Source organism: Haliaeetus albicilla, chromosome 23, assembly GCF_947461875.1.
Source record: "Haliaeetus albicilla chromosome 23, bHalAlb1.1, whole genome shotgun sequence".
Classification (NCBI taxonomy): Eukaryota; Metazoa; Chordata; class Aves; order Accipitriformes; family Accipitridae; genus Haliaeetus; species Haliaeetus albicilla.
Genome location: NC_091505.1, coordinates 24,834,988 through 24,849,847, shown reverse-complemented (window position 1 = coordinate 24,849,847; position 14,860 = coordinate 24,834,988). Strand labels below are relative to the sequence as shown.

At 53.7% G+C, this 14,860-nt stretch overlaps 1 protein-coding gene across 1 annotated transcript in view; it reads left to right on the top strand.

The window, feature by feature from the left end:
* Positions 1 to 14,074, top strand: part of NALF2 (NALCN channel auxiliary factor 2) — a 32,158-nt gene extending 18,084 nt beyond the window's left edge. Inside the window, exons 2-4 of the mRNA XM_069811624.1 lie at positions 5,313 to 5,484; positions 6,065 to 6,752; positions 13,086 to 14,074. Of these exons, the coding sequence (XP_069667725.1) occupies positions 5,313 to 5,484; positions 6,065 to 6,477 (585 nt within the window). The 3' untranslated portion in view covers positions 6,478 to 6,752; positions 13,086 to 14,074. The remainder of the gene's footprint in view (positions 1 to 5,312; positions 5,485 to 6,064; positions 6,753 to 13,085) is intronic.
* Positions 14,075 to 14,860: the final 786 nt, after the last annotated feature.

The window sequence follows — 14,860 nt, the reverse complement described above, 5'->3', positions numbered from 1 at the left end:
CTGTCCTCCTCCTCACATATAAATTGGGTGTCTGAAGTTGGCCCCTTTCCTAGGCAGCAAAACTCCTTGTGCTTTCTTGGAGTCATCTAGCCAGTCCTCTGAGCTAAAAATGCAGGAAGAGGGCACCGAAATAGAGCTTTTTGGAGTTCAGGTCACTTACATTTACTTGGCCAGGCTGGAGATCAGCCAAAAGCAAAAACAGAATGGAAGAAACGCCGATTGCAACCAAACTCACTTCCTGAAGAGAACATAAAGGGCAAGGATGGAAAACAGTGAGCTTTCCCCATTGATTTAAGCAGAGAATAAATTTCTTCCTGTCCTAAATTCTCACACGTCCTTTGTAACAGCAAGAGAAAGCAGGTTGTGTGGGGTAAGCTCAGACATACTGAAAGCTGTTGAAAAACCAAAGCCATAAGGCTGCTGCTTGAGCATCCCGGGGAGTTTGCTCCTTGCCTGTAACACTGATTTTGCAGATGTGTGATGGGAGGATGCTGGTGTCTCCCAGAGATCTGCCCACATCTGAACCTCATCGCCGTGGAGCAGGGCAGCTGCTGGCCCAGGAGCACCAGCAGGTCTTGGGTGGCTTTATTTTTGAACAGACGTGGGCAGTTTCCATCATGCACAGCTGCAGGAATGCCTGCTGCAACACCCGGAGGACCCACAGCCCGGCAAGGTGAGGGCTGGTTGGGGCCGGGGTAGCTGCATGGCTCCGGCGCTTCCCTCTGGGCAAGTGGGTGCCCTGGAAAGGAAAGGGAAAAGGGAAGGGAAAAGGGAAGGCACCCGGGAAGTCCTGGTGTCTGGTCACAGTTTCTGGGTGAGAGCACCTCTTCTGCCTTCTCCGGTGGCTGAGGTATCACCAGCTCTTTGCAGCCTTTCACTGAGGATTTTCATTGAATTCACGGGAATGTTGTTGTCTGAGACCCCAACCCTCTGCCGAACTTCCCTGATAGGAGACAATAGAAACATTTTAGGGGGAGAGCATACAGATCCGCGCAGAGTCTGCATGTGCAAGCTGTGTTTCCTCAGGAGAGCGGGATGAGCCCGAGCTCCTTCCTACCAAGCTCTCAGGAGTCTGCCGCGGCCCGAAGCCGGGGCTGGGGCAGTGCAGGTGACAGCCACGGTCCTCTGCCGTGGGATGCGGTGCAGCATCCCTCCTCTCCGGGCTGCACGTGTCCCCAGGTGGGAGCCGTGAATGCAGCCAGGACCTGGGAAGCAGCGCGGGGGAGAGTCAGAGATGATTAAAGGGCTGGGAGGGAGACTCGCAGGAAATGTGAGAGAGTAAATCAGTCAAGCTTGCCTAAGTTATGACTAAATGGGGAGCGTGATACATCTGCAAATATTAGAAATGTGTAAACAGAGAGGAGGGAGAGGGATGGTTTATGGAATGATTGAAGGGAATGAACTTTTGGATGGAAAAATGTAGGTCAAGTATGAGGGAAAACTTGTAGGCAGCGAGACGAGTGCTTTCAGCAGTAAAACAACCTCCTCCGGAAACACGAGGAAGTGCCGTTGATGGAGACGTTTCACGCTAAGCCGGAGGAGGGCCTGGAAAACAGGGTGAGCGGGAGGGATGGATTCGGTGTGTCCCATGTGGTCCTTCCACCTGCACCCTCCAGGCTGGCAGGTGAGGCCGGGCACGCCGGCGGCACCCGTCTGGGTCCGTGCAGGCTGCGCCGGGCTTCGGGGGGGTCCTCCGGGGCTGACAAGGGTGACCTTGTCCTTGGGGAGCAGTTATCCTGCAGCCATCGCTTGTGAGGGTCCACGTGCGGCACTTCTGTGTCCCCTTGGCACCAGGGAAGCGTGGAGCAGCATCCTCGCACCGCTGCTCGCCCCGGGGAGGGGAGGAGAGCACCCACCTCCGGCCCCGGGCAGCACCTTGGTTGTGGATCACGTTGAGGATTTGATCCCCTTCCCATGCCTGACCCGTTCGTGGATGGATGCCGGGGTCTGCTGTTGCGTGTGCTGCCGCTTTGGCACTTGCAACAGAATTTTTGTGAGCAAATGTGGCACTGTGAGCTGTATATAAATGCTGCACTTCACCTATTTGCTATTTATTGTTCATTACCGTGGAGCACTGAAGAGCATGTGCAAGAGAGAGACTGAAGTGGCAGGGCACTGTTTGGTGCTATGTGACTGGCAGACTTGTTGCATAGAAAAAGCCCAAATGATTAATCACAAAAAGGGAGAGACAAGTTATCTTTTTCTGGTACGTATCTTAATTCCTGTTTAAATTTGCAGGCTGTTTGTGTTGTAGTTAATGCATCCAGTTTTTAATCCCGAAAAATTTATGACTTTGGGGAGAATTCATCCCATCCAACTTCAGCCATTTAAAATTCAAGCAGCTAGTTGACGCTAGCTGTCAGAAATCCTCTCCAGTCAACAGGGAAAGAGAGCAGCACCTCCAGCCTCCTCGCTGTTGGGTGGTCGGGGTGCTGCGGAGGGTTGCGTTATTCTCAGGCTGCCCTCTCTCTGTTGCCAATAAAGGCAGCCCAAATAGCTAACGCAGATAATTAATCATAATTAAAATAATAACCAATTTTTAGAAGATTGAAATTAAGGAAATTCACCCCTTCCTGAATACCTTAAATCTCCAATAGACCTAAAAACTCTCTGGAAAACGTGTTTCATAGTAATTTCCATGGGAGTGCTTGCTGGGGGCAGGTCTGCATGCCTGCCTGCTGCCTGCCCGGCCCGTCGGGGCTGCGGTGGGATGCTTGTGCCCTCTAACAGGGAGAAGGGGAAGGCATCACCTTCAGCCCGGGGAGCCGGTGCCCCTGCCTGCGGGCCGGCTGCCTGCTCTCCTGGGGCTGCTGTCTGCCATCCTCGGTACATCCCTCCCAGAGGCATCCCCACGTTTCGGGCTGTCCCATGGCATGTCTTTGCAGCTGCAAGCTCTTTGAGGCAGGGACCTCTCCGGTTTGCTCCAGATTACGTGCATGGCTGTAGTCGTGTGTAACAACAGCATCGTGTTGAGGTAGGGACTTGCCGAGTCCTCGGCCTGAAGTAAGGATGTGTCCCATCTGGCTAAGTCCTGGACAGTCTGTGGGTGGCTTGAAGCCCGTTTTACACCTTCTGGTTCTCCGTCCCCTCTATCGTAAGGCATCAGTGTCCACTGAGACGTCTAACCTTCCTTTACGTCCCGTTGAGGTCCCGTGGATGCTTTCCCAAAGGAGAAGAGCTCATCGCGCTTGCAGGGTGTCGTGTGCCACCCTCCCGAGGGGTCCTTCTGTGTCCTCCTCACTGCCCCACTGTCCCCTCGGGAGCAGAGGCTGGTGGGGAGGACACGCATTGCAGCTGGGGCTGGGGCATCTCTGGAGCATGGGCCGTGCTGGCCTGTCTCCCCTCCTCCTCCTCCTCCTCGGTCCCGGGGGAATCAGCTTGGACAGATGCTGATCCAGACCTCGAAGCTCTCCCTCCCGGTTGTGTCCTCACAGTCTGCTTGCAGAGTCAGTCCCTTCTCTGGAGCCGTTCCACTTTGTCTAAGTAATTAACATCCAACAGGCTAGGGAGAAAAAGCAGGACCGCAGCTGAATTTCCCACATCTCAGCTGAAAGCAAAGCCCTGACCACAGGGCTATTGACTGCTCTGAAAGGCTTGCTCCATATGCTGTGTCCTGGTCCCGATTAAACTTCTTGTGATGAAAGTTTCACCAAAACTAACATGCTTCCATGAAAATTCTGGTTTTCATGATTTGGCATTTTCCAGGAAAAAAAAAAAAAAAAGAAACTAAAATAACTAGCCAAGAATTTCCCAACCAGCTTTAATCCTGAGACACTACCATGGTCCAAACAAATGATGATAAGGATCTATGGAAACATGGGGAAACAAAGAAGTGATGTTTTTAAAGCCTCCAGAAAATAAAAATGCAGCTGGAAGGAGGAGCACGGGTTTTTCTCCAAGCATGCCGAGGAGGGAAATTCATTCCCTTTGAATCGCGGGGAGTCCTTTCTAGTTCGTTTCAAAGGAAGTTGGATGTGGTCATTAACATGACCTTAACTCTATTGCTAGTGCCTAGATATATTCATAGATGAGCTGGAAGTGCCACAGAGGGTGCTGCTCTTCCCAGCGGTGTCATGGGTTTCTTGCAGCCTGAGGAATGACTGCTCACCACGAGAAATGAGAGATCGAGCGAAGACAAACAATTTCCACCCGTGCCTGATGCTTTGGGAGATAAGGGGGGATGCGGGAGATACGGTCTTAACCGAAACCATCTGGGCTGTGCCCAGCCAGCTGCGATGGGCACGAACGCACAGAGGGTGGAAGGGAAGAGCTGGGTTTTGCTGAGGAGGGTCATCTCAGTCAGCTGCAGATGAAAACTGCTTTCTCTCCCCTGCTCGCGAGTGGCAGTGGTGGAGGACCCGAGGGAGGGGGATTGGGAGCTGGGAAACAGGCAGACTGGAGAGGTAGGGGTTGTGGCACAGCCGTGCAGTCGCAGGTGAACCCCCGGGTTGCTTTTGCTTCTGGAAATGTTGGCAAGTACAGCTCTAACCAGCGGAGAGGCAAGCAGAGCACACGGGGGCATCTGTACCACTCTTTGGTACATTTGTCTGAGTGTCAAAATATGCCTGTAAAATGAACGCGTTCCCCTGCAAGGTCTGCCCATCTGAGCCAAAAGAAACAGCACAGTGAAAAGTGCCAGATGTCTATGAATTGGGAATCTCCCCCAGAACCAGGTAGATGAGTGGGGAAGGTGAGGAAGGTGTTACTTGGTGGCAGAGAGGGACAAGCCTGAGGCTGCAGCAGCCGCGGGTACCGCATCCCGGCAGTGCCTGCCTGCTTCTGGCCGGCAGCTTTTCCAGCAGGCAGAGACCTTTGAAAATTTCCAGTAAAGGATCACCCCATGGTCTGTTTTGCTGTCCCATGTTCAGAGCCAATGGGGACCAAAGTGCTTCAGAGGAGGCATAAATCCCTACCCTGCCCCGGGGGAGCAGCAGGGTGTCTCTGGCAGGAGGAAGATGCTCTGGGACAGGGGATAAGCGGCGCTTGAATTTTTCACGTGATGGACTGAGCTCTCGGGCCACCCGTCTTGGCAGAGTCACGGCGGTCTGTCGCAGTGCCTGTCTGTAGGGGACATTAGTCCGTGTGGTTAATTCGCTTTCTTTTTTTGATGGATTTAGTTTGTTAGATGAGTTCCACAGTCCCAACGCTTCAGCGGTTTATTCTAATTGATCGGTGAGTTCGGTAAGCAACCCCGATTTCTCACGTGAGCCGAGAGGAGTTCTCCCTTCCCCTTTTTACCCCGTGTCTCTGCGATGCTTTGGCTACCCTGGCATTTGGGGAGGTGACATGTCCCTCTCGGTGGCTTCCCCTAGGCTGTCTACAAGGCCTGGCTGTGCTCCGAGTATTTCAACGTGACCCAACAACAGTGCCGACACCGGATCCCATGCAAGCAATACTGCCTGGAGGTGCAGACCAGGTGCCCGTTTGTGTTACCGGACAATGACGAGCTGATCTATGGAGGTTTGCCTGGCTTCATCTGTACGGGTAAGGAGGTCCGGGGAGCGGGGCCGGGCTGCCGCACGCCCCGGGGGGCACGAGGGGACAGGGCAGGGGTGGGTGCTGATGAGCCCCGTCGCACTTTTGCAAGCCCTGCAACCAGATTTTGAAGGCTTTTTGGGGGCGGAGGGGGAGGAGGTACAGCCTGGAAGCACTGCCTGACTGCCGAAACGTGGCCGTCCGGGGGTGAGGTGTGAGCGGTTAACGGAGGCGCAGCAACAGCCCGACAGCTTAGCGCAGGACGTGACAGCCCTACCTCTAATCGAAGGCTAAAGCAAGCATGTAAGGGGCTGAAAGTGACGGGATTGAAGCAGGGCCGAGACGTTTAACTGCGACAAGCGGCGTTCGGGGAGTCCCGAACGCGCCCCGAGGCGGTGGTCTCTGCTTGCCGGTCTGCAGGCTCGCAGCCCCGTCGAGGGCCAGTCCCGGGGGGTCTCTGGGTGTCCCGGTTCTCAGGTTCTGCCCGTCCCGCGGTGCGCGGCTGGCAGGCACCGGGGCTCGCTCCCTCCGCAGCCCCGTCCGCAGTCTGCTGCTGACCCCCTCCTCTTCCTCCGCTTCCTTCCCGCAGGGCTGCTGGAGAACCAGCTGCCCGACGAGGAGGCCAAGTGCTGCGAGGTGCAATGGGACTCCTGCGACCACCCCCCAGACAGCAACGGCAACACATCCCCCAAATCCACCGCGTCAGAGTCACTCCATTTCCACCGCCACGACCCCCACCTCCATCACCAGCGGCAGAACCACTACCACCTCTACCACCACCACCACCACCAGTACCACCAGCCCCACTCCCCATCCTTGCTGCCGGTCTCCGCAGGGTCTCGCCTCGGCAGCAGCAGGATCAGACTGTGCGTGCTGGTCCTGATGCTTCTCCACACCATGGTGTCCTTCTCGAGCGTGCACGGCGGCAGCGGGGCGGCCGGCGGAGGGCTTAGCCTGGAGGCCCTGCCCGCCCTGGAGGAGAGCGTGGCACGGGACGAGTGACACGGAGGGGAAAGCCGACCTCCAAGAAGAACGCCAGATCTTTTTCCACTAAGGGGGGCACATGCTATTCCTCCAATGGGAGGCACGGGATTGGGGGTGACGCGCACACACACACCCCCGCACATACCCCCAAGAGCTGCTCGCCGCGGGGCATCCCCGTGATGAAGAGTCTCTAATGCGCACAGGGCTGCGGGACTCGGCTTTGAGAAGGGTTCGGTCAGTAGCAGCCGGGCAGCGTGGCGTGCCCGGCCTCGCCGAGGCGCCGGTGCGGGAAGGTACGGCACGGGGGGAGCGGAGGGGAGGGGGGGTCCCTTGGGAAGAGGTTTCCCCGTGGGACGGCCGCGCATCTCCCGGCCGCCTGCCGCGAGTGCCTTGGGCACCCACACCTTACCTGCCAGCGACATGCCAAGGGTTTGACGGTCAGCCCAGCACCCATTTCTTTTCCTCCTCGGTCTGTAAATCCCGAAGGGCCAGGCGGGCAGGGAGGCAGCCCCTCTTGGCACAGCCTTGCACCCCCCCCCCGTCCTGTCCCATGGGACAAACCCACCGACTCAAGGCAGAACCATCCTCGCGGGGTGCAGCGTCCTCAGCGCGGCATTCCCCTCGCCGATGGGATTTGGGGGACAGGAGTGGGATGCTATTATGCTACACTGTGGTACTACTCGGGGTTCGTCTCGTTACGTCCCCGACCTGCTCCTCCAGCCTTGCCTCTCCTGCTCCTCTGTGCAAGGAGGTGGAGAGGGAGGGGGAAGGCATGGAGCAGGAGGGACGTCCCCAGCATTCCCACGTCCCACTTTGCCAAGTGTCCCCATGATTTGGTTTAACCTTTTTTGCTTTCTTTCCTGACCGGAGTGGCTGGTCTCTGAGAGGAGTTAGGGAGATGTGACTCCAGCAGTGCACAGGCTAAGCGAGGGAGGGGAATCACGCGTGGTTAACAATTGGACGCGGGACATCAGAAGGCATCCTTCCATGCTTCCCAGCTACAAATCATCGACTGGATGGCAGAAGGACTGGGCAAAAAGGGCTGGAGAAATCTGGCTTGTAGGGAGAGTCTCCCACACAAAGAAGAGGCGCTAATAAAGCCCAGCTGGGGAAGAGAGTTTTTATGAATACTTTCTATCCACGGATGCCCCCCAGATAAGAAAATTTCTAGGAGCCCAGCTGGGGCAGCTGGACTCAGCCGGGCAAGGTGCTGGCTAGTGCAGCCTCATTTGGCTCACTTAGTGGTTTTGTTTGGGTTTTTTTTAACCTGAGCTCAGCCTATCCAGGGATTCAGCCCCAAACAGACATCAGATCCCGCTTTCCTAGGAAACTCCCAAATTCTCCACCCACCCACCGGGAACTGTTCCCAGCATGAATACTGTGAGGTGGTGCACGGGGGATGGCGCTGCGCTGCCGGGCCAGGCACCAGAGACGAGAAAGTTTATTCTGGCTGTGGATGAGGGGAAGGAGGAGGGTGCGTTTTAGCACTAGTCAGCTGCAAAATGTCCCAGTCGCGATTTGGATGTGAACCTGCTCGTTACCTACAGAGGACGTGCGACGGTCCCTCTGTTTCTAGGCTGCCTCTTGACGGGGAGCCGACAGCAGAGTGCAGGGTGGATCGCTGCTGGAGCAGGAGGAATGTCCTGCTGCATCTCAAACCGATCCCAGGTCCCTGCGAGGGTCCAAGAAGTCACGGAGTTGAGGACTGTAAGAGCTTTGTGGTTTCTGGTCTGTTGAGGTGAAGCAAAACCAAGCAGAGCCCCATGAGCAAAGCTACTTCCTACCCGGCTGGAAGAAGGAAGTACCGGGCATCTCATGGGAAGGACGGGTTTCCTGACGTTTCCAGCCCATTTCCAGACCAAAGAGGCTCTGAGAAGCAGCTGAATGTTTGATTTCTGCTTTGACTTGAATCTCAGAGCTTTGGGGTGATGTTTACACATTATCAGTTGCCTGTTACCAAAGTCCCGCAGATACGAAAGCCTGTGAACCCGCTGTCCCTTGGTTATCAGGCTGGGAGAGGTGGTGGTCACGGAAGATGCAGAGAGTGTTTCCCGAGCAGATTTACTTGCTATTGCTACCCAGAAAAGGTAGGATGATTCTCGTTTGACTGTTCCTCACAGCATCTGTCTATTTTCAGTCTAGTTCACACCAATCTGAGAACCTGGGACATGCAGCAGTTCAGCAAACAGAGATCCGAGTCCTCCGTTTGCTCCGCTGCTCAGACATGAGTCGTGTAGCTGCTTTGATGACTAGCAAAAGCATACAGCCAGACCGAGGGAGGGAGCACAGTCCTGTGCCTGCCTCGAGACAGCCGGATCCAGTTCGCTCTTAAGGAAATTAGATTTTTCATGTACTGCCAAGAGTTAAGCTAATTCCAGGCGCCTCTCTCAGAGATAGGCTGCATCCAATCTTTGAACGACTCATCTAGAGAGAGAAGAATAGCCCAGTGTGGTGCGTCAGCAAGTGGCCCTGAGTCACTGGCCCTATTCATTGTCTGCTGGTGTGACGCTGAGCAGCGCCCGAGCCCGCGCGCTCGCAGGCGACGTGGTGTTACCGGCTCGCTCTTCTGCACCCCGTGTGCGTGTGTAAACCCCGTGCAAAGACCGTTCTTGAGGGGTTCGTGCCCTTCTGCTTGCCTGGAAGCTCTTCGGCACCGCCGGCGAGCGGAGCGATGGACCAGCGCGCTGGCGTCAGTCCAGGCTGGGGCGGGTTGTGGTGGCTCCGAGCGCGGAGGTTTGGTGACGGGCGATTGCCACAGAGCTGCCGGAGTGAGGTCAGATTAGCCCAAGTTATCTTCAGGGACTAGGGGAGGCTGGCAGGGTTTTGCTGGAATAACCTGGGAGCTGTGACAAATGTCGTCACTTTCCGTAACACCAGCTGATGAGCTTCATCTCGGGAGGCGGGGAGCCCGCGCTCCATCCCAAAGAACCTGAAAGCTGAGCCATTTCAAAAATGGGGTCTTTAGCGTGATTACTGAGGAGGTGTCGTTGCGTCAGCCGGGGAGCGAGGAGGCTCTGCAGGGCAGTTAGGCTGTAGCCGGAGGAGATCCGCACATTTTCCAAGCTGCGGCTTCCCGGGAGGTGTTCACGTGAGGATAACGTGCCGGGTCGGCAGGGATGCTGCCGGGTCCGCGGGCAGGGGGAGCGCGCGGGGTGCGGAGCCGCGCTGGCAGGCGCAGGGCTGGGATTTTACCTAGTGTGACTGGAAGGAAAGTGCTGAGTCTTCACAGACCAAGGCTTTTGGAAGGAGTTCTTTTATTTAGCGAGTCTGGGCTGCTGTCAATAAGTTCTGTGGTTTTAGGGCACCATATGCTGTATTCAACACTTTGCCAATCTCGTTAAATGAATCCAGACTAGGCTGTTCACAGAACAGGACGGAGCAGCTGGAAGCGGTGTATGTCGCAGTCCATCATTATAAGGCCGTCGGATAAAAACCTTCTCTTTGGTCTGACATTACAACCTTAATAATCCTCCATCCATATTAGCTTTCTCTTTGCTATGCAAGAGAAAAGTCCAGAAAGGAGACGTTAACATGTCTCCGTTAATACCACTGACATTATTTTTATTAAAACGTGGAGTGAATGTGCCTGGGATAAGGAGAGAAAGGGTTTCTCTGCCCCGTGCGTGCAGGTAGGCTTCAGCCCGAGCCCCTCCTGTGCCCAACACAGCCCTGGGACCGGGAGCCCTTGGCAGAGCCGCGCTCCTGCAGCCTCCTGGGACCTTGGAAAACACCAGGATTTATCCTGCCGGGAATTTCAAACCAAGGTGCTTTCTCCTTTTCAGTTCAATGCTCTTATTTTCTTCTCCCCAAAGAAGGCACCAAGCATTGGGATTAATATGTAAACCTCAACCTTTCCTTCAGTGGATAAACTTCTCTCTGCTCAGAGAAAAATGCCCATCGGAAAGCAGTGATTCCTCCCTGCCCTTCTTGGCAAGAGGCTTTCTCTGCCGGGGGGAGCCGAGGGGTGATGCTGTCCGGGGGGGGTCTGGATGCAGGAGCGGGTGCGGGCAGAGCAGACAGGGCTGCGGGAGGAAAGGTAGCCGGGTCCTGCCCGGCTGGAGCGTTAGTCCTGGGTTTTGCACTTTAATGTAACTGCCAGTTGTACAAATTAATTAAAAATAACTGAAGAAAAATCCCAAAGAAAGGCCCTGCTTCCTCTGGTGAAGATTAATCATTAGTTGAGCCTTTTTCTTATGAAAATACAGATCCATGGTAGCCCCAGGCAAAAGATTCCCAGGGAGAGCCCTCACCATTCGTGCTCTGAGTTAGGGAAATCGCTTTGAAAGCATCTGACAACTAAAGCAGAACATGTTGAGTAACTTGGCAACACTCAGAAAACATCTTGAAATGGTTTTTGTTCAACACATTTTGCTTTGCTTCAATAGGAGATGTCAGGGCAGTTCATTCACTGCCACTCAGGACTGCAGGCGATGCTGGGAGAGGGTTCCTCTGCCCGCGTTTAAAAAAAGAAAAAAGAAAATCCCCGATATCTGCTGCTCCCAGGGCAGGATCCTCCTCGGCGATGCGACGGAGCTTCCCATTGCCGAGCTCCGTGGGTCCCTTCTGGCTGGCGAGGTCTCCCCGCGCCGCGTTTGCCGGGGAGGTGGGTGAGTTCCAGCACGGAGCGGGGCCGTTTGCGCGGCCGGTGGGACAGGGTCCCCCCCGTCCTGCAGCGAGGGGGCACTGCCTTGTGCTCAGCCTTGGGATTGAAGGCTCTGCCCTCAAAAAGTCATGCAGCAGCTTGTGATAAATTATAACATGATACCTCGCTACCACCCTGGAAAGGAATGCCTATAGACATTGGTAGAGACAAACTTAGTTGGATTCTGCAAAAATCCCTATTAAAATCTATGTGATGTGGCAGACAATTTTGTTATGGACTTTTTGAGCTGCCCTGTGGCTTCCCATCCATGGGGGTATAAATCTCTCTTAAATTATATTTGGAAAGTTAGGAAGGGCAGTGGCTAATGTTTATGTGGGACATTAATAATGATGTACTTTAGCCCATCAAACAAAGTCAGCTCTTGGGCATCCCAGTGGGGTGATGAAACCCCGTGATGGCCCCTTCTCCCCCCAAGAGGAGCCTCTTTGGAGCTCCTGGATCACAGCAGCTCTGGGGGGGCTGCACAGGTCCAAGCATCCTTTAGGTTTCTTTCAGGAGTGAAGGTTTTCACCAGCTCTTTTGGGGTGTTCTTGGTCCGTATGGCTCTTTGGGTGACTGCTTGCAGTCCTGCGCATCGCTGCAGGGAGGGGGATAGGAATACGCCTGCTCTGCTTGTCCTCTGAGTGCCAGCCAAGAGCCAGCACCTGACTCCTGAAAAATCCCAGTGTTTTACACCATTCCTGCAGCCCCAGGCTCCATCTCAAACAACGAAGCCAGCACCAACCACGCTCCTCACGGCTGAGCGGAGAAGAGCATCCTCCCCAAAATGGGGCTCCCAAAACCACGGGCTGGTCCTTTGCAAGGGGGGTGGTCCCACACGTGGCCTTCCACAGCGTGGTCCATGCAGGACGTGCAGCTGCCTCCTCCCGGGACGTAGGCTGGTGGATGCTCATCCCGCTGGGCGTAGAGGAAGGAGGAGGTTTTCCTCCATCCCAGGTCGTGCAGGGCTGCGTCGAGACCCTGCGAGGGAGGTCACTGGCATCAGCAGTTTCCAATGGGATCTTCAGTTCTGCCCTTCTGGGATGAAGGGAGCAAAGGAAGGGCTGTGGTCATACGCGAAGGATAAATCATTTTCAAATAAGGATCGTAAAAAAAATTAAATAATTCCTTTTAAAAGTTGTTGGGGATTTTATCAAAGCTCTCAGCCCTCGCTCGCAGGACTGGGTGTTCACGGGCAGATGGGCTGAGTTACTAAAGACCATTCCTCCAGCTTCCTTTCATACGCTGCGTATCTAGTACTTTTGTTCGAAACAAGGTCAGGAGTGGTTTCCAGTCTCATTAGCATTTTATGATGATTCTTTTTCAGCCCGGGAAGTCGACGACTTTGCTTGTTGTAAACTGAAACTCAAAAAAAAAATTAGGTTTGGCTTATGAAATTTGGGGTTGGTTTTACCATTTTTAAACGTATTTGGGAACTGTACGTGCTTGAGTTGTGAAACAAAAAGACATTTCAAGCCAGACAGTTATTTTTTTTTTAATTTTGAAACTTGTCAAAACAAGCCATATTGATAATTATGACCAATTTTTTTCAATTGAGAAATGTATCAAGAACAGCCCTTTCCCACAAAACCTTTCATTTTCAAAAAATAAAATGAAAAAAATCAATCACACTTTTTCTGCTCGCACAGTTGGAACTGGTGGCAGTGGATTCGGAGAGAATAGCAATTTGTAAGGAATTCCAACCAGCTCTACTTAAAATAGCATCCAGCCAGTTTCTTGGGGGCAGTAGGCTGAGCGGCTCTGTGGTGAAAGCAAACTGGAGAGCTGCCTTTCTTACCGGGATGGTTTCAGTCCTGGATAACACACCTTGGGAACCGCAGGGGCACGTTCCCCGTGGGAATTCGCTGCTGAGATGCCCGGGAGGAAGCATCTCTTCTTCCCCAGGTCCTCGGCCGGTGGCGGGTGCCCCCAGCCATCCCTCTAACCAAGCTCTCTTTTCTTTTCCAAACCAAAATGAATCCAGCTTCTTCTAGCCTTCAGTACATTCAGACATCACAGTTGCGGGATGCCTTCGAAACCAGAGATACTCCCGTACGTTCGCGGGAGTTTAAATTTGGAAGAAATTCAATGCGCTGGCCCGGCGGGGATGCCACAAAGCGAGAGAAGGAACCGCCGCGGTTCAACAAGAACCGTTTTAAGGGAGAGCACTGAAGAGAGCCCCAAAGAAAGCATCCTTGCCCTCTTGCCCTTCTCCGTTGGGAGCGCGGGAGATGCCGTTTCTGGCAGCCGAGGCGAGGTCTCTCTCTGCCCCTCTGCTGCCAGCCAGGGCCGGGCTGGGGGGTCCCGGCACACCGGCGGGCACGAGGGGTGCGGGGGGGGAACCTCGGCAGGGACCGGGATGGCTTCGCCTGTGTGTGTGTGTGAGACCAGGCTGCTTGTGACCGAACCCTTCTCAAGTGCTCGTGAAATGTCGGTGGTTACAGAGCTCAGACCTACAACAAAAAAGGTCCTTTTACAGTACGTGGTGGCGGGGTGAAAAAAACCAACAAAACCAACCATACTGCTGAAGTCAAAATATTCTTTCTAATCCCCCTGCCCGGTTTCTCTTTCTTTCCAGCTTTCTTCCTCTGCCTCCCAGACCCTCCCTCTCTGTTCCCACCCCCCCTTCTGTTTCTCTTTCTCCCCTCTGTCATAAGAAAGTGACTGTGTCCTCGAGGGGACAGTTTTCTTATGCCATTTTATACACTGTGCTTCATGTTTAGAACTTTTTTGCACTAGTTCCTATTACATTTATTTTCCAAAATGGTTTGACAGAAAACAAACAAAAAAAACCAACAAAAACACAAAACCATGCTATAATTCAGTTGTATTAAAAATATTATCCTACTACTCTCTGTGTTCAATAGTCTCTGTACCTGTAATGCTTTCAGTTCTGTTGTATTTTGGGGCAGAGGTTTTCTCCGCTCCTTGTTTAACCCAGTAAAGAAATAAAATGTTAAGAATTGATGATAACATCCTCCTCCCTTTCTCTGCGGTTTAATTTGGGCCGTGTAGGTCCCGGCGTGCTGCTCGCCATCCGGGGAGACGCGGTGGGACGGGCTGCCGGCCCCCTGCTCCCCACCAGAACCTGCCCTGCAAACTCGGTCTCTGTCCTACGGGTGTTTTTTTCCTGCGAAATCCAATCTCACATGGAGGACAGAAGAGGCAGAACGGAGGGACAATAACCCTGCCTTACTGAATTTGATTTCGTAACCTTTCTTTATATTCTTTTGTTTCTTGCCTTCACATTTCTTGCCATGGGGCTCACCTCAGAACAATAGGGGCAAAGACTGTCACCAAGAGATTCATCAGAGAATAATGACTAAACCAGGGTATCCAAATTTTGCCCAGCTGAAGTCCACACCCACATATAATCTGGAATTAATTCATCTGGACAACAGATCTCGGCATGCAACAGAGCTAGGACACTCCGCTCCAAATTGAATGCTGCATGCCAGGCTGCAAAAGGCCACGTAATAAAACTCTGAAGTTACACTTTGGCCATTCCTACCCCGAGCTGAGAATTCTCAGTTTGGAAAGAAGACGAGGAAAAGAGAGCAAAAAAAGGAAGGACATTGGACGGAGATAGAAATAATTTTTTAAAAAGCAGATTGGCACAGAAGGCGAATGTGAGGGGAGGGCGCTGGGAGGCATCGGCTCTGCTGTGAAACTGGGGCAGAGAAGAAGAAGTGGTGGGTGCAGGCAGGGAGGCACGGATTGCACGGCCAGGGAGTGGGGTGTCCGGTATGTAACAGCATG